This window comes from Pteropus alecto, unplaced genomic scaffold (genome assembly GCF_000325575.1).
Source record: "Pteropus alecto unplaced genomic scaffold, ASM32557v1 scaffold50, whole genome shotgun sequence".
NCBI lineage: Eukaryota > Metazoa > Chordata > Mammalia > Chiroptera > Pteropodidae > Pteropus > Pteropus alecto.
The window spans coordinates 12,341,445-12,364,038 of NW_006431918.1; the positions used below are offsets into that span (position 1 = coordinate 12,341,445).

General features: G+C 40.6%; 1 protein-coding gene across 7 annotated transcripts in view; it reads right to left on the reverse strand.

Annotated features, from left to right (window-relative positions):
- GAB1 (GRB2 associated binding protein 1) overlaps positions 1-22,594 on the reverse strand; it is a 112,781-nt gene that overhangs the window by 55,670 nt on the left and 34,517 nt on the right. Inside the window, exon 1 of one of the 7 annotated variants that reach the window (XM_025042961.1) lies at positions 14,097-14,186. The exons of 4 other annotated variants lie outside the window; for them this stretch is intronic. Coding sequence is in view for 1 of the 3 variants with exons in the window: in XM_025042958.1 (XP_024898726.1) it covers positions 2,471-2,491 (21 nt within the window). In the remaining 2 variants the exon portion in view is untranslated. Of the gene's footprint in view, positions 1-2,470; positions 2,507-14,096; positions 14,187-22,594 lie in introns of those variants that run through there. 2 more of the 7 variants (XM_015585116.2, XM_025042958.1) reach the window with 2 other exon arrangements.

The window sequence follows — 22,594 nt, forward strand, 5'->3', positions numbered from 1 at the left end:
TTCTATCTCCAAACTGTAAAAATCAAATGAGAGAATCCATACAAAAAATGTTGAGATAAAGAGACTGAGATAAACAGTTTGCTTAATTACTAATTTTAACACCCTCCATAGAAGCGTATGACAATTCTCACAGGTTCTAAAAGCAGTTGGGTTCCAGGGATTTATGGCTACACCTTAGATGTGTGCAGTGTAAGCTTAAAAAGCCCTCACCAGCTTCTTCACGGAGGGAACACAATAGCCTCAATCAAGGGGGATGAAATGTTCAAAGGTTTATTTTAATAAGCACATGCTCAGGATACAAGAACACAGGACTTAACGTTTTCTGTCCTCAGAGGGATGTGAATGCTATGAAAGGCGGGAGGGATGAGGAGACAGTTGACATCCATCTTCCTCTGTTCATTTTCCTTTTCCCTTTGGACAAAACTGTCAGCCACAGGAAGTATCACAGAAGACAGAATAAAACTGCTATGATTGCAATGCTTTTCCCAATTTCTCTGACACTGCTCAGATCTCTATTTGAAAAGCAAGGAAAGGCCAATTCCAACCAAGGACCTCAAAAGATTTATTCCAATCATCAAGGTTTGTGTCCCAAAGAAGGAATGTAGGGAGAATTTCTCCCTCTATATACTTAGTTATGAATCCCTGAATTTGTATCTTTTGTCTGTTGTACTGCCAAATTATTTATAAAGGTCAAAGCAGCTCAAACAATTGACTTTCTTAAACTTTACTATATTTAGATGATGATATCACTAAGTTTTAAATACACTAACATCATGATATAATTCTTAAAGCATGCTTATACATCTAATTTAAAGGTTTGGAATCTATTCAAATTATTCATTAAATTGAGTAACAAAGGAACAAAACATTGAAGATGCAGCTGTTCCATTTGTATATCTGATTTGGAGCATGTAGTGTATTTATAGTTAAACAGAGCAAAATAGGTTATTCAAGACAATTGTTTCTACTCCCAAATAAAAGTATTTTAAAAACCAGTGTGTCATATCATTAGTAAAGACTTAAGTTTATACAAGCAACACTAACTTTTTGTGTGCTAAGAAATTAAATTTATGGTATCAACCACAATTATGAGGGGAGGTTGCTGCTTTTTTTTTTTTGCTGATTTACTTAGCATCTTATCTCTCCATGGAGACTATAAGTGTTTTCAGGACAGAGACCCTCTCTGCTTAAATCACTCCTGTCCACCATGCTCTTAGCACGTTAGATGAAATAACAAGTGCTAAATAAAAGTATTTATATTAAAAAGCTCTATTAAATTCACACCTGCAGGAGGTTAAAACATCAAATTGTACAGAAGAGTTTATAGGCAACACAACCCACCCTAGGCATCCTGTTCTACTCTAAAGAGATGCATGTCCTGGTTTTGGCTCATTTGGCGGTTACCCCCTACTGGTTATTCTTGGTTACCCCTACCCCTCACCCTCTCACCCCATCCCTACCTATTCTCTGTATTTCTCCGCGTGTGGGGAGAGGTGAATGTATTTCCTCTCTTCTGGCTTTAACTGCTGGTTCCCTGCAGTGGCTGCTGATTTCCTGGCCACAGGGCCCCCGGTGGTCGCTCAGCCATTGTCCCAGGGCTCACTAGTCTTGTGCCGTTTTTTAAAATTAGCATTTATCATTTCCTCCTCTGTCCCTCCAGCCCAAAGGATATAAGGATCCTAATCTAAATCCAGCCCACAGCACCCTAAGCAGTCCCTTAATTAAAGTCTGCATTTATTACCAGAACACTAAGAGACACCTCGTATTTCCAAACGCTATGCTTGCATGACTCGTCACCTCTAGATGTTAACTACTGACATCCTGCCTTAACAGTCGGCTCACTTTCCCCGACTGTCTCTTCCCTCCTTTCTCCCAGGGTAGCGAAACCACCAGTTCCAGTCCCGCAACCAGAAGGACTTCAAGCCGCATCCTTAAACTGCTGGTTTAGTCCATCAGTTACAGCGTGTAACTTTCTCAGGACAGTAAAGTTTTCATCCTATCCCTCCATGTCCTTCCACAGCTTAATTTTCATCTGCTGTGCATGTACTTTTATACTGTCAAGTTGGATAACATTTATTTTCTGTTCTCATACCACCTCTATTTTCTATGGGTTGTTTGTTTTCTTTTTTACTCTCTAAAGGTGGAGCATAAGAGCTTAAAATCAATATCAATAAAGGGCATTTGCACTATCGTGACCATCAATCAATATGTTGTCCCCTACAGTCCCAAGTAGAGGCCGGGATTATATTTGCTCCCCTATCACTGCCCCCAGGTGCGCCTCGCTGGGGTCAAAGCCTAATGGATTCTGATTTTCACCTCACCAATGACCTTGACCAAATCTCCAGCTCTTCCCAAGCCTCCCATTGTAATTCCTATTTTGTGAATCCTCTCCCCTTTACTAGGTGTACTCTGCTGGGATGCTCGCCCGCCCCGCCCTTCCCCTTCCCCTTCACCAGGAATGGGTACTGACAGGTCTGTCTCTGGCTTTCATTCATTCATCTTCCACACTGCTTTCCCACGGTCGGTCTGCTACCCCCTACAGGCCGTGCTTTCCTCTGTCTTAGCTCACTCTTCGTTCTTACATCCACATTCTGAGAAAGAGTACATGGAAGGCACAGTTTTAAAGGGCGCAGCATAACATAGTGGTTAATAATATTTTATAATTCACTTCTATTTGAAAGGATATCATTTTTAAAAAGTTAGTATTTAATGTGCTATTCTCTTAGAATAAAGGGAACAATATTTTAAAAGCCTTCTCAAACATTTTTGGGGGGTTGAGAGTTGCAATTAAAGGCCTTATCTGCCTGAGTCATGTACATCTAACAATCTTATTGTTCACCATTTATGCTACAATGATATTAATTCATGAAAACAGATTTCATGTTCAATTTCCCTTTTAAGTATTCAACTGTATATTTATTAAACAGAATTCATTCAAAATTTAAAATATTCTCCTTAGCATAAGGACATCTAAAATGACATCAACTGGTAACTATGTAACTGGGGAGGATATTTCAGTGGAAATAACGAGTAGCTATATTTAATTTATTCCTTCACTCCTCCACAAATATTTATTGGGCAACTACATGTGTCACTGTTCTAGCTGCTGGAGGAATAATTGTTCAAGATACCAAAGTTCGCCAACCTCAGCGAACTTAAATTCTAGTGGAGGAAAACTAAAATTAGTAAAGAAGCAAGACTGATTTTAGTATTCTACAACCCAAAGGATGTGGGAAATTGTTTTTACACTCTCATGAAATATATTTTAGTACATGAAGCCACCATTATTCTCAACACAGTCCCAATGAGCCGTGACAATGATCAAGCCCTTAGGATCAGATCCTGGGAGCAGCAGGCCTGAAAGAAAGGTCTGCAATCTCGTCCTCTCGAAGGATCTCCATCAGCTCATAAGATGAGATGGGTAATCAATGTGCAGCTTCAACGTGCAATCACTGGGTGAGGCCATTACTTTAGTCCCTGGATATCATCAAATGCCAATCTTGGCACACTCGTCTCCAGTCCAATATCCATAAAGAGAATAAACGAGACGGTGAAAAAAGAAGGAAAAAGAAAGAATGAATTACACTTCATTAAGTCTTTTTTTAAAAAAAAAAAAGTTCTGTATTTTGTAAAACAGCTAAGTTTATTCCTCTCCTATGTAAAAGAGCAGATGGAGCAAAGAAAGAGGTATTAAAGAAGATGAAGAAAGGTATTTAGGAATCCAACAAATGTTTTATGATGATAACGATGATTAAGGCAAGTGACTAAAGGTAATAAAATAACTTGGCCTAAAAAATAAATATACAAAATACACTGATTTTTGTATATACACTACGAAACAGGTTTTCTGAGGAAACACGCCTTACATATAATGTGTGTTCAAGAAACATAACCACATGATGCTGGAAATTTATTTCTGCAATGGAAAATAATCAAACAAAAGGAGACATGCTAACGCTGGACATCCTGGAGAATCTTCCAGCCTCCCTTTCAAGCTAAATCTTTCTCCTGTTCTGCTGCCTACTTTTCTTATCCTTGGTTCCTCTTCTTTCTCTCTCTAACCATATCCTCTCTTCTATATTTCTCATTCCCCCTTTATTTCTTCTTACACGTTCTCAAAAGTGCACCAAAGAATTTGGGTTTGCTTTTTTCCCCCTAGTGTCACATTTAATGTCTTTTTCTTAACTTAAAAAGCATTTCGTTTTATGTTTTCAAGCATTTTTCTACATTTGAGTGTGGGTCTGTCTTGACTTTTCTGTTTTCAGCAAAGCAGCCACTATTAAAAAGAAATTGGGCCTTCATTCTTGATGCAGAAAACAGAAAATGGTCTTGGGATTTGGACATTAACCCGTGGAAGCGAAGACTAGTTCTTTAAAAACTTTCAACCACAATAATATCAATCATCATCATCATCATCATCATCATAGACACTTACTGAGCACTCATTAAGTACCATGCACTGTTCTAAGCACTTTATACATTAACATTGTTCTCACACAGCCCTACGGGTAGGCACTGTAATTATTCCGATTTATAGGTGAGAAAATGGGTCACAGAGAGATTAAGTGACTTGACCAAGGTCATACTGGAAGTAATAAAAACAGAATTTGAACCAATACAGTCCAGCCACAGAAACCAGTTCCCTTCACCACTTAACATGGTACTGTCTATGACAGGGGTGGCCAACGTTTTTGTAAAGAACCAAATAGAACATATTTTAGGCCTTGCGGGCTACACATGGTCTCTGCTTCGTAGTTCTTCTTCTTTTTCAACATTTTTTTAAAAATGTAAACAATCTTTTTAGACATAATCAGGCCTACAGGCTGTAGTTTGTTGACCGCGAGGCTATGATTCTTATTATTTAACATGAGCCTGTCCACTATTTTTCGTTTAGACAAATTGATACAGAAATAAAAGCGAAAGATTCTAGGTGAGTGTAGAAGCCACAGTTCATGACTCTCCAAGGGCGTTCAGTCATGGGTTGCAGTGAACATGAAGAAAAGACAAACATCGAACTAAACAATTGTAGGTGGTTTGTGGACACACATGGACACATAGCGTATAGATAGGAACCAGGTGCAATTATCACGACTGGGAATTAATAAAAAACAAAAATCTAAGTGAGCTTCAACAAGCTAGTATTTCACAAGCTGAAAATTTTAGATATTCATTACTTTATCTGTTAGACAGAAATACTATCGTAATCTGCTCACTGATGTGTAAGAACAGTATCTTCATGTGATTAAAGAACTGCTTTATTTTTCAACGTCCCTCATAAATTCGAATTCATTTGTCGCATTATCAAAATATTATCTTCCATGTCAGAAACTCAAGAAGAGTAGCTACTAGCTCAAGACCCCTGTGGAATTTGAAAATCATAAGAATATGAACTTTATCAATCTCTCCTGGTCCCTGGCAAGGCTCCACTCACATAAAATATTAACACGTCATCACCACCTACCAGCCGAAGTTTTGCAATAAGCTTTTGTAGGCTCCACATATTTTACCACAACTTAATTTTCTTTAAAAGTCAAAAGCTCTATTTCAACAACACTGTAATCATTTTGTTAAGCCCTGTCACGAGGTAGGAAGTGAAGCACTTTTATTTTGGCTTCTGATTCTATCAAGTCAAACAGCTCAATCTATAAATCCCAACTCTAAGACAACTTTAGAGGTAAACATTTAGACAAAATCGGGTTCAGAGTATATACCATTCATTATTTTTGCCATTTTGGTGGGGCAAAATGGAAATCGAGAAAGACGCACTTCTACTTTCTTTCCTATCAACTTTGGACCATCTGTTTAAAATACCTCCAGCTATTTTAGGCATTTAGGAAATGGGTTACTTATAAAAACAAAAACAGAGGCCTGCTCTTTAAGATCACCCCGTTATCAAACACACAGGCATGGCTTACACACGAAGGAGTCCAGCGTGCATTACTCGCCAAGCCTGCAATTAATTGCAGGAGATTTTAAAAACACTATGGAGCAACTCAGGACATTATTTCATTCTTTCTTATTGTTTCTTAGCAATCGCTAAATACGCAAAAATAAAACCACTGGAGAAGGTAATTTTTATAAGCAGTTAAAACTATTTCCTGGAACACTAGCTCTTTACCCCCAACTTGGGTGTCCTTAAGAATCTGCGCATTTCTTCTATTGAGAAAAACTGCTTACTTAATAGTTAATTTTTACCTGAAGTACTTCTAAATGCAGAAACGCGTGTATTTAGCCTTCGTTTTTTTCCTTTGGCAGCAGCGGCAAGTCAGAAATAATCTTAATGAATACTCAGATAATTCTCTCTTTTACACAGTACAAAGGTTACCTTTCAAAGAGATCGGTCAGAATGAATGTTTTCCCTGTGCAGCTCCCCCTCTCCTCTGCCTTCTCGTCTGTGTTTGGAAACAACTGTGCTGCTCCTAGGAAAAGTTCTTTAGGAGCCAGTGTACTTTGTCCCTGCTGGGTCAGGTAAGGGGTTAAGTTTCATTTACAGAGCCGGCCTTTCTTGTTAGCGGCAGGCTAAGAGGAAGGAAGAGCTTAGCTAAGCAGCATTCACTTCTTTTATCACATTCCCACCCCTTCAACTGCTTTTCCTCCACCCTTTCTCTTCTCTCTCAAGGCGTACCTGGCTTTGCAGTTCAATACTTAGGATCCCACCCGCCCCGCCCCGCCCCGCCAACTACCCTCACACGGGAGACAGGAATTGTGCTGCTGCAGCTCTTTAATTCCCCTTCCCCTAGAATAGAGATATTTAAACCCTTACTTGAAATTTTATCTTTTAGCAAATAAATCATTGAATAAATAAATATGATCTTTTAATAAGTACATTCATTAAGCGCTATGCTGCAGGCCCCTAGCTGCCCACCAAAGTCTGCTGTTCTGTTCTTCCACAGCGAACACACTGTGACCCGGTACAGGGCCATCCAACTAGAAGTTACACTTCCCAGCCTCCGCATGTGGCCAAGTGACTTAATTCTCCCCCCGTGGACAGTGAGCGGCAGGGATGGGGGCCATTTCTGGGTTTAGGTCTAAAGATACTGGGCGTGATGCCCCTCTGTACTCTTTTCCTCCCCTGAAGGTGGGACAAAGAAGTGCCCATGACTTTGCTTTGAATGTAGATGGCTCTGCCATGTAGGGGGTGTGAAGTGACAAGCTAGAAGGAACCTGGCTCCCTGAATTTCTGCAGGGAACTTGACTGCCTTGCAAGCCTGGAATGTAGACCTTGTTTCATGAGCAAACCATAAAGCCGTATCCTCTTCACTTCGCTGTATTTTGGAGTTTCCTTGTTCCGGCATCACAGGCTTCATCATAATTGGTACAGGATGGAGCATCGTTCTGAGCGCTTTACGTTGAATTATCCCATTAATGAGCCTCTGAGAAAAGTACTGCTATTATTCCCACTTTTCACATGAAGAAACATAGATTTGGAGAGTTGACTGATTCTTCCAAGGACAGTTCAGTGATCAACAGCATATCTGGATGATGCAAAGTTCAAATGTCTAACCTCCTAAACTACAGTGCTTTTTCAAAAGAAACCCACTAATCACCTCGCAGTTGTGTGACCTCACCCAGACAGAGAATGCTCTTCTGTGTTACCTCTCAAATATCTACAGCAGAAATGCTATGAGTTCAAAATTAAGGGATATACATTATATTTGTCTTGTTCCTAAATAACCTTAATCTACTGTTTGTCGAAGATCTAAAATTTGTATAAAACCCCCAAACTTAGAAGGAATCAGACAGCGGACCAAGTTAAAACAGCCTTCTGGTTAAAATTTTTACTCCCTTTCCAAAATTCCATTATGTGACACACAAAGCCGAGGTCTGCCCCTCAACTGAGCGCTTTAAGACGCAGGATTAATTCAAAACGAATTCATTTTGGCTGTGTTTCATATCGTGTTTATGAAAGGGCTCAGGAAACACTTACACAACCTTGGGCTTTCCTTTCAGTAATATGAGCCACACACCTTTACTCCTCCCAAACTTTTAAAACTCAAACCAGGAGGCTTGCCTGGATGTACACACCGGAGGGTTTGGCAGGGTGAAGGGAGGATGGCGATTGAAAAGACGGCCTTCTTTTGTCTTTACATCTTACCCCTTAAAAAAATCATTTTGCTTAAGAATCCATTTACTTTTCCGGAAAGCTCTTATAATGAAGTCCAGAGTCCATTTACTTATTCATTCAACCAACATGTACCGAAAACTTATTGTTTATTGAGTACTGTGCCAGACACTGAACAGAGACTAGTACGCATGAGTAGAGCTAGGAGATGAGGGTAAAGCAGTAACTTTCACCTAACGGTAATGGTTTGTATCCTCACTTAAGCATGAGTAAAAATTCCGGAATTAATGGTCTTATTCTTTAATAATTGCAAAATGCATAGACTGCAAGAAAGGAAAGCCTTTCCCTTTCTGTCTTTACCCTCCATCAGGGAGGGGCTTCCAGCATCAGCTACTGAACTCACCACTGTGTCTAGCAGGGAGCCTCTCTCCTTCCAATCCTTTCATAAGGCCTGAATATACATTTAAAATTCATGTGTAGCTGTCTGCTTCCCAACATCATCGCCAACTTCACTAGGTATTAATTAACAGGAGATGAGTGAACAACATGAATTCTTTGCCAACAAAAGCAAGTATTTCATTATTTAGTCTCCTCATTCTATGCTTGGTTACAAAGACCGAGAAAGAAAAAGGCACTTACTCCATAGGGTAAATCATTTCTATAAAAATAAAAGCTCGCCTTACATTTGATTGCCAACTATGCAAAGACGAAGCTGTGAAAATACCACCTCTGTGAGTATACTGTGAGTGATTTTAGATGGATCTCCTAGGTAGTCAGGTGTGTCTCCAGTAGCAGCATTCCGAAAATGCTCAGGTCCTGCTCTGGGAGTGGACTACATGGCTTCTCTGCAGGTGGCCCATTGCCTGCACTCGGGGCGCTTCTGCCCACGTGCCTCTCCTTATGCCTCACAAAAATGTGGTCTGATTTCTGGCTCAGCCTTGGCTTTTCAAGGAACAGCTGAAAACTTCCAAATATGACTACATTCAAATATTGCTTCAGGTCTTTATAAAACACTATTAGAACTCTATTTTCATGTGCGCCTAAATTCCTCCAGGTAGTGATTTACATTTTTAGCGAGAGGCACTATTTTGTGGATGGCATTGTTTGCAGAGAGCATCACAGCAACACTGACCAACGCTTACTAGATGAACGTGAAGACCGCAGAGCTCAGTCAGATCAGCCCAGCCTCAGTGACCTTACAGTCCCCACAAGACTGGAAGTATACACGGAATAACTCTTAGCATCACAGAAAGTAGTGAGTGGCACACACGATCTCAACAAAGCCCTGTAAGCATTCGGGAGGGAGAACTGACCCTTAGGGTTGGGAGAAGGGGCCCAGCTGGAAAAGAAAATACAAACGTGGGTGGACCAAAAGGAAGCCCAGCTGTGACTGTGCCCAGCTGTGACTGTGCCCGCCCTGTGCCAGCTGTAGTCCTAGGTCCCCAAAGCCTTTCGACAGAGTGAAGCCAGGGAGACAACGGGAGCAATACACGGAGGTGGCAAAGTGCCAAGTAGACAGGAGGTGTTTCCGTGAGGCAGGAGCCCAGAGCGTGTGTCAGACCGTGAAGGAAAACAGGATAGGAAATTACGGTTAGGGCCGAGAGGGGGAAGACCTGGAGTGGAAAACCAAGGAGTTGGGCCTTTCCTGAGTAAGTAACAGGGACCTACTGGAAGTCCTTTAGCGGGAGTCACATAAGAGCCACACTTAACAGGAGAGTACCCCGCAGAGTCTGGAGGAGACCGAGGCTCTGTGCAGGGAGACCGGCGAGAAGGCAGTGGGCAAAGCGCCTCTGACTGCAGGTGTGGCGGTGAGGCCGCGCAAGCAAGCCAGAGCAGTGGGCTGCAGGAAGGCGGAAAGACCTGGTGATAGGATGCTCCTTTTCAGGTGGAAGCTCACTCCAATAGCAACTTTTGTACGCTCCCCTTCACCTTCACCAGGCTATTTCGTGCCCAGCTCCTTAAATCTTTCCTTCAACGTCGCTTCTTCAACAGCCACTTGCATACCAACTCACTCTCCCATGGGTCATTAGTCTTCATAAGAACAAATTCCTAACTGTGCATTTCCAAAGCAGTGACTCACTTGCTTACCAGGTCCTTACTGTGGCAGAGACTACCACTTGCTCCCTTAAAATACTTATTTCACCATTTTCTATTGTAGAGGTCAGCAAACTTCTGTCTGCAAAGGGCCAGAGAGTAACTACTTTAGGCTTTGAAGGCAATGTGGTCTCTCTCGCAGCTACTCAACTCTTCCACTGTAATGTGAAAGCAGCCACAGACAATTTATCGACGAATGGGCGGGGCCGTGTTCAAATACAGTTTTATTTACAATGACAGGTAGCTTGGCTGACTGACACTTAGATCATTGTTTGCTGACTCCCGTTCTATAGAAACAGAAGCTTTTGCAGGGTATCTGGCTTACTAACAATGACATGTTCCAGTCTCCCATACAGCTAGCTGTGGTCATGTGATTCTGTTCTAAGAGGATGTCAGTGAAAATGACCTGTACGAATTCTAGATCATCCCCCTCCTCTTGGCTGAAAAGAGATTATGATGAATCATCTTCGACTGTGATGATGGGGCAACATCCTTGGGATGGCAGAGAAACAAGATGGAGGAAATTTGTCTAGTGAGGTCCCATCCTAGTCCTGGGCCAGTATGGACCATTTGGACCGTTGTGAGACAGAAAAAGAAAGAAGGAAAAAAGACCCCAAACCTTTTAACTTAGGTCAATATATTCTGGGGCATCTTTTTATAAAGTTTTGCATTTTCAAGTTTAGCTTGGTACACGAGGCTGTATTCAGAAGAGGAAAAGCCTGTTGTAGGGCTATTGAATGATCGATGATCAATCACAAACCCAGTGTGGTCGGATGACTCGGCACAAATCTATCATCATCACAGGAACTGATATCTAGTGAAAGCTTATTTCTGTGCCATGTACTTATGAAAATATAAGCTCTCACTTATCTTGAAAGCAATTATTATTATGATCATTTTTTACAGATGAGGTTCAGAGAGATTATAACAACCAAAGTCATACTGTTCCTAAGTGGCTGCAAAGATATATAAACTCAGGGACACGAGACTCCCAAGCATGTTCTTTTCCCCAAATCAGCTCCCTCAGGTCAAGGACAAGCCACAATAGTCGATTCTAGGATGACATTTAAAGATGGCTCTGTGACTCCAGGTTTCAATTTTTCAAACTGAAAAGCACCACTAAGATCCACTGATTGACAGCTCCATTTGGTTTAATTACTACTGCCCTCTAAAAGCCAAGTAAACCAAAATGACACAAGGTTAAATGACTTACCCAGATTCCTTTGAAAGGCTTTGAGAATGCCGGAATGTGGATTTCATGAGACAGCCACAGGGACTGCCAACTAGGCCCCAGCTTTGCCACCACCTCCTCCTCCACTGCCCATTAGAAGTTAACTGCCTGGACACCTGCTACCCTAGGCTGAACAGAGCCTACAAAACAGTTTCAAAATACTCCAGCAGAGGGGAAGAGCTTCTCTTCTCTCCAGGAAAGGGTGAGCAAGGCCACCGACATTTGCCGTTGACCCTAGGCTGTCAGTCAGGTGTAGCATCCATCTCTGCTGGGGGTTTGGCACCCATCATGGGAACCATCTGGCTCCGTTTCCCAGACCTGCTTGGCCTTTTTCTGTTCTGTACAGCCTGAAGGCTCAAGGAAGGTCAAGTTTAGCCTGAAATTATAGCACAGCAAATGGCACCAACTGATCATGGTGGACGAACCTAAAATTCAGTTGAGAAAATTTTAACCTACTTCAAATTGAAACTGAAGAACTACTTCAAAATTAGTTTGATTTTTTTTTAAATGGCATAAATTGACTTTTGAAAATGTCACTTGTTTAATTAGCTATGAATGGCTAATTAAAAAGTATTATAATTAGTTGTTTCTATAACAAAGATTATAGATTATTTTTTTAAATGTTTTATTACAGAAATGTAACAAAGAATAAATAAGTCTATCTTGGATATACCACAAAATTAACATGTTCTCAACTACTTTTTAAAACCAATTAAAATTAGGAAGGAAGACCTCACCCCCAAAATGGGCTTTTTAATTTGGAACATCTCTAAGTATTTCCAGAGCCAAACAATAATGAATGCTAAACTATGTGGCCATTTAAAATCATATTTTCAAAGAATGCTTTGGGATGTGGAAACTGTTCTCACATATTGTTGTGTTAAAAAAAAAGCAGGTTTCACCAGAGGGTAGGAGGTAGGGGAGGAGGGAAGAGGTAGACAGGATAAAGGGGGTCAAATAAAGGGGGTCGAGGGAGGGTGAAGTGGGTAAAGGGGATCAAATATGTGGTAGCTGAAGGAAACTGGACTCTGGGTGGTAATCACACAATAGAATATATAGATGTCAAATTATAATGTTCACTTGAAAATTATGTAATCGTATTAACCAATGTTACCCCAATAAACAACAAAAAAAGCAGGTTTCAAGAAGGTTTATAGACATTCTCATAAAAGCATGACTACATATCTATAGAAATAGGCATAAAAAATTAGTCTGTAAGTAAATACCTCAACATTTTAACAGCAGTTTTCCTTTGAGTGGTAAAATTACAAATGATTGTTTTCTCAGTATTTTCAAAATCTTCTATAACACATCCCAAAAGTATATATTTTTGAAAGAACTTGACTGTATAAAGAACATCATGACACTAAAGGCACAGCTTCCTCCTTTCATCGTGTAAGAGGACACAGAAGGTGGTTTGGGGAATAGTGAAAGCTATTGTACGTCCAGACCGTACATACAGATCTCAGTCACATGCGAAACAGCACACCGAGTCTGTGTTCTGACGGGTCGGAGGTACCGCAATGTGTGGAGGAAGGGAGCCGCTGGGGAGAGGGTCCAGACTCATTACCACACACAGCTATGACCCACGCTTTATCTTTACTAAACGGACACTAACAATGGAGTGGGGAGTGTGTGGAGCACCCGAACATCTGTGACATCTCACTGTGATATCATTATGAAAGAATATTTTCGGGAATTCTAATTCACAATTACTGCTTTCAAATTGAGAAAAGAGCAAAGAAAAGAACTGTTAAATTAAAAAAGAAATACATGCATGTCACAATTTAGCAGTAGTTAAAATCGACCAGCAATCGGTTTCTATTTCATGACAGGAGTTACTAAAACAACAGACAACGCCACGATTAGGGAACAGAAGTCAGAATAAAGTCTACATCTGGAGCAAGTATGTCCCATCCCTAGTTACAAGGCACAACAGGGTCCAAGGCCACGTATTTATTTGCAGATATTGAAAAAAAATTCATAATGGCTCAAGCTAAGAAATCACTCAGAGTTACACATTAATGGTCACGCATTATTTCTCAGACAGTCTCTTCTTTTATAAAGACAGCACATCGTCATAAAGGCCTCAACTAATCAAGCTCTTTTACTTTTTAAATGATAGAATCTCTTAACAGAGGAAAACAATATTTCGAAAGAAATATTTCAGGAAAAGGTGAAGGTAGGGGGTTTCAGGAAAATGTCTGATAAAATTCCACTGTTTTTCCAAAACAACAAAAACTAGTTTCCCAAGCCCAAATACAAAAGCTGAACAGAAAAATAAAAGTGTGTTCTCCAATTACACTATTCCTAAGGGAAACCACTTTCGCTTGCTATGTCACTCAATATTTTCTCCACCAGGCTATTTTATTTACAGAGAAGAAAAGACAATATACATTGAATAATCCCCTAAGGTAGTATGTGAGTGTGCGTGTGTGTGTGTGTGTGTGTGTGAATCCTACAGAAATATACAACTTTATGGAGAAAATTTACCTGCATTAAATAAATATTTAACTGAGGCGGTTTTCAACAATGAAACAATGGAGAAAGACACATAACAACGGCTTAGTCGGTCTAGCCAGAGAGCAAGCAAAACGACAGCCCAAAGAGATCAAGATCATAAGGTAAGAGAAAAAAAAAAAACATTGCTAAGATACGAAATAAGATTCTGATCTAGGAGCATCAATGTGAAGAAGACAGCAAACACACCTTTCACGCAGGCTGCCTAAAAGGACAGCTTCCCCGCACCTCTGACTTCCATCACCCTGCTCATGACCAGTCTAGGAAAGTAATACATGCCCACAGAAACAGGGCCTGGCCCGCGCCCAAGTCGGTGACTTCAACTGCTCCACATTAATAACGAAAGCTGTCCGGAGTGGACATGCAGGGAGGGAGGAAGAGATGAAAGGCTGGCGCAGACTTCTCAGAGCAAAATCTATCTTCTGCTAAAGGAATTGGCCAAGTGCTGTTCAGAAGCAACAGCCTCCTCAATGGAAAATATCAGTTCTCTTTATAAAGCCTATAATCCTTCCATGCCATACATTTTACAGTATGCATTAAACTCTAACCAAAAAAAAAAACCCAAAACAAAACAAGGTTTTCATTGCAACAGACTGTAGTAAACACAGAGACTTACATACCAGGGGCTGTTCTGAGCACCTGACAACAACCCAGGGAGGAAAGTGCTATTAGCCTCAGTTTACAGACCAGTAAACTGAGGCACTGAACAGACAAATGGCTTTTCCAAGATCACAGAGCTGGCAGAGTTGAACCCAAGCTCTCTGGTTACACAGGCCAACGGCTTTCCCATGACACCAGGCTACCCCACGGCGAATCCTGCTAATGCACATAGCCCTGTCCACCCAACCATTAGGGAGGCCTTAGTCACTGCTACTCTCGGGGCTACACTTTTGTTGCTGTTTTCTGGCTGTTCGCTGGACTGGAGGGGAGAAGCAGGGAAAGCTACCTTTTACTGAGTGCCTGCTTTATGTCAGCCCCTCAGAAAAGATGAAGGTCTCATCTACCATGTGATATCAGCATTATTATTATTATTATTATTATTATTATTATTGCTGCTGTTGTTATTGTTATTGTTATTTTACAGATGCAAAACAGATTCTGAGGGGTTAGGTACCTTGCTGAACTCTTGTGACAGAGGTAGTAGGGGCATCTGAGTTTACATCTGTTTGCACAGGGTCCGTGTTCCTGCCCTTACAGAAAGCATCCTACCTTCCCAGTCACAGGTTCATCCCCTGCAAGGGCGACTCACCCAACAGCCAGAGGTGATCTCCCATATCTGAGCTAATAGTTTTATAAAGAAATGCTGTCTGACTGATTGGAAGGAACGTGGAGAGTGAGGGAAGAAAGCTCAGTAAAATTCCAACACAAGAGCAAAAACAACAACAACAACAACAACAACAAACTCTCAAACCATAGAAAATTCCCAATTAGGTAACAGAAAGCATATTTGGCGGGCACATATTCAGCACTGCTGTGGAGAACTATGAGTTATAAATATAACCAATAGTATATTTCCGATGCATATAAACTGAGCTTCTGCAAATCATATTACATTTTAAATGTACTAGAAGAACTCAGTACTGAAAAGAATTCTGTATGTCAACTATAATTGAAAAATAAAGAAATAAATATTTGTTGGGGGGAAAAAAAGAATTCTGTGATCAAATTCTTTTGTAAAGTCAAAAGTTCTTTTATAATAATCATCTTCTAATTTACTGAGTCTTTGAATATTCCCAAAGCAGGTATATTCTATTTTATAAACCTAATGTGGTATATAATAATCCATTATCTTACATAGTTTTGAGATCTAGTTCTGCCTTAAAATTGAAGAAATGGCCATTACATATTTCCAGACTCTTCTTTCTAGCCTGTGGTTCAATAAATTGCTAAGTTGCCTATCACATCGACAAATACATGAAACAGCATCTACATCTTGGTGAAGAATTTCTTGAGATAAAAAGAACAATAGGGATCAAAAGCCTGATGACTAAAATTAAAAAGTATCACGAAACTGTGACTCACAAAAGATACAGATGCAGGGCTTCAGAATCCAATGTCCTCATTTTATGAGTAAGAAAACTAAGGCCCAAGAACTAAATGCAGAAGAAACAAAACTAGAACCCAGTGCACTAATACCCAGCTGAGTGGGTGCTTCGTGGTCCAGAATTAGCTCCCTCTAACAACGTGTGAAAACACAGCTCTGTAAGTTCTAAAAGAGCGGGAACTGTGTCATATTGCTTGTTCCTACAGCTCCTATAAATTGTCTTGCTTAAATAATATTACTAATTCTCCCTGTGGTGGGAGGGAGAAGTCAGAGGTAGCATAGCAGGCTACCGCCTACTTCATCTCTGGTCTTTGCAGTTTATTAGGCAGATCCTAGGATTGCAACACACAGCCGTGCAAGATCGGTGCCAGTCTCACACAGAGAAAGAGGGGGTAGAGAGACCCAGATGTAGTATCAGGATTGGAAGGCACAAGACACTTGCAAATCAGTTAACCTGTCCACGTTAAGATTCCTCCCGCTGCTCCAAAATGAATACGCTGCACTTCCCCATCTCTAAGGCCCCTCCCAACATTAAATGTTATTATTCTGTTTAGTCCTTATACGAATGAGGCAGGGAATGGGAAAGCTTTTCTCTGTGATGGCCACTGAATCCTTGTTTCCTTCCCTAACACTACTTCTACCAAAAAATCTCCTTGCGTTTGGGGGATTTTTCACTCCTGGATCACGGCCCAAAACTAGGGCTGTCACATCAAAAATACTGTTGCAAGGCTGCGGTCCCCCCCGACAAACTGCCTCTGTTTGGTGTCTGGTGAGACCTTGAGAAGACGGGAGCCCCTAGTCAGCGCTGGTCAACTGCACGATCTGCCGAGTGTGGAGCTGGTTTGAGGCCAGAGGCACAGGTCAAAGAGAGGCCAGGGCCACTGGGAGGCCAGCGGGAGCATGTAATCTAAACCTTGAGAAGGTGCTTAAGAAAGAAATACTCAGACAAGGAAAGAACAGGAGAGATTTGGAGACTAGAAAAATGAGAGCACGAGTTAGAGAAAGAGAGATCACTTTGGAAATTCCAACCGTCTCAATAACATTAAAAAAGCAAACATTACTGTCTTCCTACTAAGTTAAAAAAACATGCATTTATTGTCTGCAAGCTGAGTGGGACCTTATTAATTATTGTTAAGCATAAAGAGTTTTGTTACTAATACACGTGTATCGAGGAAAAGAAAGGCCAGGTCATAGGATTTTCATTAGCAAGGAGAGAACCAGAACTTACACTGCTCATTTGCATAGAAATTTGTAGATGACAAATTCATGGGCACTTTCTGCTCTGATGCTCACGGCAACTTCATGACATCTAAAGAAACTAAGGCCCGAGAGGTTGATGTAATTGTCCAAGACCTTTAACTGCCGAGGTGCCCATCTTTGGGTCCATTTGGGGCTCCTCCAACCCGCCACCCAGTCTCTAAAAGTACTTTCCCTCCAAACCCACCTTTGAAGACAAAGATTATACTTTATTCTTTCTTTAAATTTTTTCAATGTTATTTATTACCTTGCACTGAAACCAATTATAGGTTGAATATCATTAGTGTTTTGATAAGCTACACATCACTGTTCCCTGTACTGCAAAGCATGTTGGCATATGATGGGTTAAATAAGCTTTGAGGGCTAGCCTAGAAACTTTACTGTTGCGTATGCTATACACTATTGTTTCTATGGAAAGCTCTGTTCCAAGTTCCAATCAACTGACTTAACAGATCTTTTGGAACGCATAAACATGGCCTAAAAATAATCACCACTGCAAACTTAAGGAATTTCTTGGATTTCACTTTTCTTTCTCAAATATATTCATTTAAATATATACAGATACACAAAGAGCCTGTTTTCACTGAGCTGCAAGGACAGTATGAAAAGCTAAGCATTTCAGTATAACAATAAATTTCATAAAACTCCCACGTATTGTAATTGTGAATTACATAAAGTGGGAAAGTCCCCTTCTGCCCCCAAAACTGTGCCAAGACATATGACATGCTCATGTCTGCCAGCACTCCACAGTTATTCAAGTCAGAATCCACTTTTTAGGTAAATCAGCATAATACTGTAATGATTCAAAAAGTTCAGAAAGGATGTCTTGCTAGAAGAATCAACTTTTTGAGGTCCTTCAAAAGATCTGTTCTGAGAAAAGTGTCTCCTGGCCAACGGATTTCAAATGCTAAAAGCAGAATGGCAGGTTTTCAGTTATGAATTTCTAACAAATCATCAACATACAGGGTTAAAATTCTTTTTCATTAAGGATCGAGGTGCCAGGTTTAAGAAGACAAAACGGCTGATACAAAGAGCTAAGTGACAGCGTGGCTCTGATCGCTGTGGCTATTAAAGGACACAGGTGACCAAAACATTAGGATAAAGTCAATGAAGTTCTCCAGATGCTTTTTGATTTATCAAAAATTGGATTTAGCCACAATTTTTCAGGAACAGTCCTGTTGTGTCAGTTCAGTCGTGACTGTATTATGCTTAAACCAAACCAAACCAAACAACACAACAGAAAGGAACAATCAGGCTGAATTTCAATATGATACTCTCAACTGAAAGTTCTGACAAAAATCTGTCTGTCGGATTTTACCCTGCCTCAAATAGCAGGTATTGTGTGGACCTGGTGGCTTAGTATCCTGCCATTTTCTCTTGTGTCCTCAGGACAGTCCTTCCAGCAGAAGCTTGAAAAGGAGACTAAGAATGATAGAGATCAAAACAAAAGGCAGCTTACATGCATGAGAAACTCTGAACTGCCTAATTTCAACCCCCAAGCGTCTCAGTCTGCCGATCTTCTATAATTTTTGATGAAATACAACATAAACCTGTTTAAAACTGTTTGTAATCAAAAGGTACAAAGTGTGAGAACCAAATTCTCTTAGTTATTGAGATGAGTTTTAAAATAACCACAAGCAGCTAATATTTAATTTGGTGTTCTTACCTTTCTGTGAGAATTCTTAGTAGCATACAAAATTTCCTTACAAAGCATAACCCTACAGCAGAGATATCTCATCAGGTAGGCCATTCTCTCGATTATCTAGGTATAAAAAGCACGTCATGTTTTGAAAAAGGCAAATTTTTTTAAATTTCATTTTAAGTACTCTTCTGTTTCTTTTTGGATATAAGTATTTACAACGGTCCATCTAATACGAAGCCTATACATCTAACAGGGCTATGCCAGAAAACCAGCGATGTGCTAGTGAGTTTGCTCTCTTCTTCTTAATCTGAAAATTGGTCAATACACGTTAAATTCTTTTTCTAATGGTGCTAGCCTTTAGTTTTCCTGTGATAGAACTCCTTAGCCCCTCCTTATTTATTTCCATAAACCTGTGTTTTCTTACTTCGAGTTGCTTGAAAGTAGACACACTTCATAATCTGTAAACAAACTTAAAGAAGCCTATACTCCAAAACCAATGTTACTTCAAATATTTGTATTTTTTTTTTTTTATATTCACTAACTCCCCTGGGTCATAGTTTCTTCAGGTACAAATGGTGGTGTGTGTTGGAGGGGGAGGGGTGAGAAGCACCAGGAGAAACACATGCTTGATGATTTCTAACTTCCCTTCCAATTCCAAATTATTATTTGCTGGTTTTTCTCTGGTCTGCACTTATCCCAGACATGAACTCCTGTACAGCAGTGATTCCCAGGAAGGGGGGAATACTATTTTGCCCCCCAAACATTTGGCAATGTCTGAAGACATTTTGGGCTGTCACAGCTGGGAGTGGAATGCACTATGGCATCTAGTGGGTAGGAGCCAAGGATGCTGCTCACGAACGCCCTGCGATGAACAGGCAGCACAGCAAAGAGGATGGTCCAGAGCAGCACTGTCAAAGCTGGGGTTGCGAAGTCCTGCTGTAGAGTGACAAGCTTGGAAAACTAAATGATTTGTCATATTCAGGAAATTACGGAGTCCACTTCCTAAAATATTTACTACCTTTCATTTTTCTAGACAGACAGCTCACAGGCTTCAACTCCTGGGAGCGAAGCAGAACCCAACAGGGCTTATTCACAGCTCCCTTTCTTCCTCCCCCCTCTCTCTTTCTCTCATCCCAGCCTCCTGAATGATCAATGCTGGGACACAAGATGAATAAGCCATGGTCCTTGCCTCCTAGGTGCTACCATCTAGTGAAGGAGAAAGAAAAATCAACAAAATGGTCAGTTCTTGGACAGAGCAGGATGCAATGCAGCTTGCAAAAGCCTGCAAGTTCTTGAAAAGACCCATTAGGTATCAGAACTTCACTGAATCAGTAGGTATTACTAAGAAGCCTTCACTGGCAATTTCTACATAGATCAATTCTGCTAGAAAAGTTCAGTTACACGAGGAAAATGTTTTCGATCTACCAAAGTGATGAGAGTTGCTCCTCAGCCATGAATACCATCTCCATCCTTCTTAAGTATGTCATCGAACGTCCCTCCAGGACTAACAGTAGTCCATGGATTATTGGGTTTTCTGGTCCTGCAAGTCGTTCTGGATTCTTTTTTTGTAAGGAAAGGTGAATAAAGGAGGCCCAGGGGTCAGAGCAATGATTGCAGAGTGGGTACCACTTGCTTTCTAGGATATTCTGGGATGCATCCAATTTTTCTTCCGAATCAAGACACTTTCGAGAGTTACACCCAGAACAACAGTATAAACCAGGACAAGTGTTCGCCAAAGCCATGACTGCTACGGCAGCACTTCTGAAACAATGCCAGGTGAGAAATGATGCCCACGTGAACCCTGCAACAGCTACAGGTACAAGACATAAGTACGACTTCTACTTTTTTAGTCAAGTAAAAATCAGCTATAGTCAAAAGGAAAGAAATTTGATACTCAGTATAAAATCAACACAGAACAAACCCAAGCAAACGCCAAATCTGGAAAGCCTGCGCATACTGTTTATGATTCTATGAGATTCCCACAGTAGTAGGCACCAGATGGGACGCAGTCTTTTCTCCATGGCACAAGAAAAGCAAGGGAAACTGTTCAACGGCTCTGGTCTTTAAGTTTAGCTAATACACGGATCCTCCAATCAACACAAGCACGTTTCTGAAACCTGCAGTCTACGCAAACCCTCAATTAAAAGCCATTCTGCTCCATGGCCAAACCTGAATGAGGCAAGAGACAGACGGCTTCAGTAACGCTCCCTTTCCAAGTTACACTACCAGTAAGGTGTATGGCTTTGTGGGCATTCAAGGGGAGCCGAGGTGCTCTGTTTAATCTATCTAGAGAGTCCTAGAAAACAGAATACCAAGCTCTTTGGAAAACAAAAATATTCCCAGGAAGGACGAGGTCAATACTATCTTTTTTTCCTAACCCATAAATAAAGAGGTCTCTAAAGAAAACACTGCAGTTTTTCAGGCAGCACTCAAATGAAAAAGCAAACCAAAAACTAGTACTTTGTACTAATCCTCTGGGCACAAACGAAGGCCGAGGGCAGGAGTTCACTGCCTGCAGGAGCGTTGGAGGCTGGAGAGCTCATGGAGAGCCCATGGAGACCTGGGGTACGGCCAGCAGGAGCAGCAACTGTGGCAACACAGCCCTTCCCCCACTTCCTTTTAAGCTTATGAGAAACAAGATAAAAACCCTGGGGAAGATGATACAACCTTCACAAAAGCCAGAAGGCCAAGTTATTCGATTCCTATTTTGCCTTAGTATTCCAGATTTGATCAACAAATGGAAACTGTAGCCCATTCTCGAAAGAGGGAACGAAGGCTGTTTTTAAATTTTAGCCTCATCTCATGTTCAAGAACCAAGAGTGACTACTGGCACGCTCCCTACACATGAAGGCAAAGGTTCCAGAAAAGAAGAAAAGGGTCCATAAAAAGAATAAACTAGAGACAGGTTAGCTTGTATCAATTCAAACGAAATTCTGCATTGGGTTTTCAAGTCCATACATGAAAGACATGGAGGTAGGAGGGGGCGGCAATGGCTTATTGTACTTCCTATGTATGTCATGTCGATTATCCTAATACGTTTTTTGATAAGCCTGGTATCAGAGAGAAATGCTACAAGCAGAATAGATCTTCATTTCTCAAAAACATCCGGATGAATGAAAACAAGTGAGACGGATGGCATGGTTAAGGTGTTCCCAGTTTTTTGAAACGCCATCCTATAAGGGTATTACTTACTGAGTGGCTGTAATCTGAAGGACAGGTCTGGTATCACTATTCTATTTTAATTGAACAATTAATTATGTTAATCACATAAAGTTTGAGAATACGCTCATTAATTCTATAGATGACACAAAGTTAGACGAAAAACAACACTGAAAAGAATCTTAATGTAAACACGGAGATGTAAACAAGCAATGAGATGACATTTTAATAGGTATTTGGTCCTACATATAAGTATAAACATAAATTGTACAAACAGAAATGCTGGGCACCTGGCTTAACAGTACTCTAAGAGTCAGAAATAACACAGCTGTTAAAAAAGAAAAAAAGAAATTCAATCCTCAGCTGCATTACTAAAATTAAGGAACCAGATCAAGAGAAGTAACAGTCTGCTAGGCATTACCCAAGTTGAAACCACATCTAGAGAACGGAGTTAAATTCTAAGAGCAGCATTTTTAAGAGGAAATTAATTATCTAAGAAAGACCAGGGTGATTAAGCCTATAGGAATCACACATGAGAAACTTGACGAAACTGGTAAGGTTTGGCCTAAAGAACACTCTGTAGGG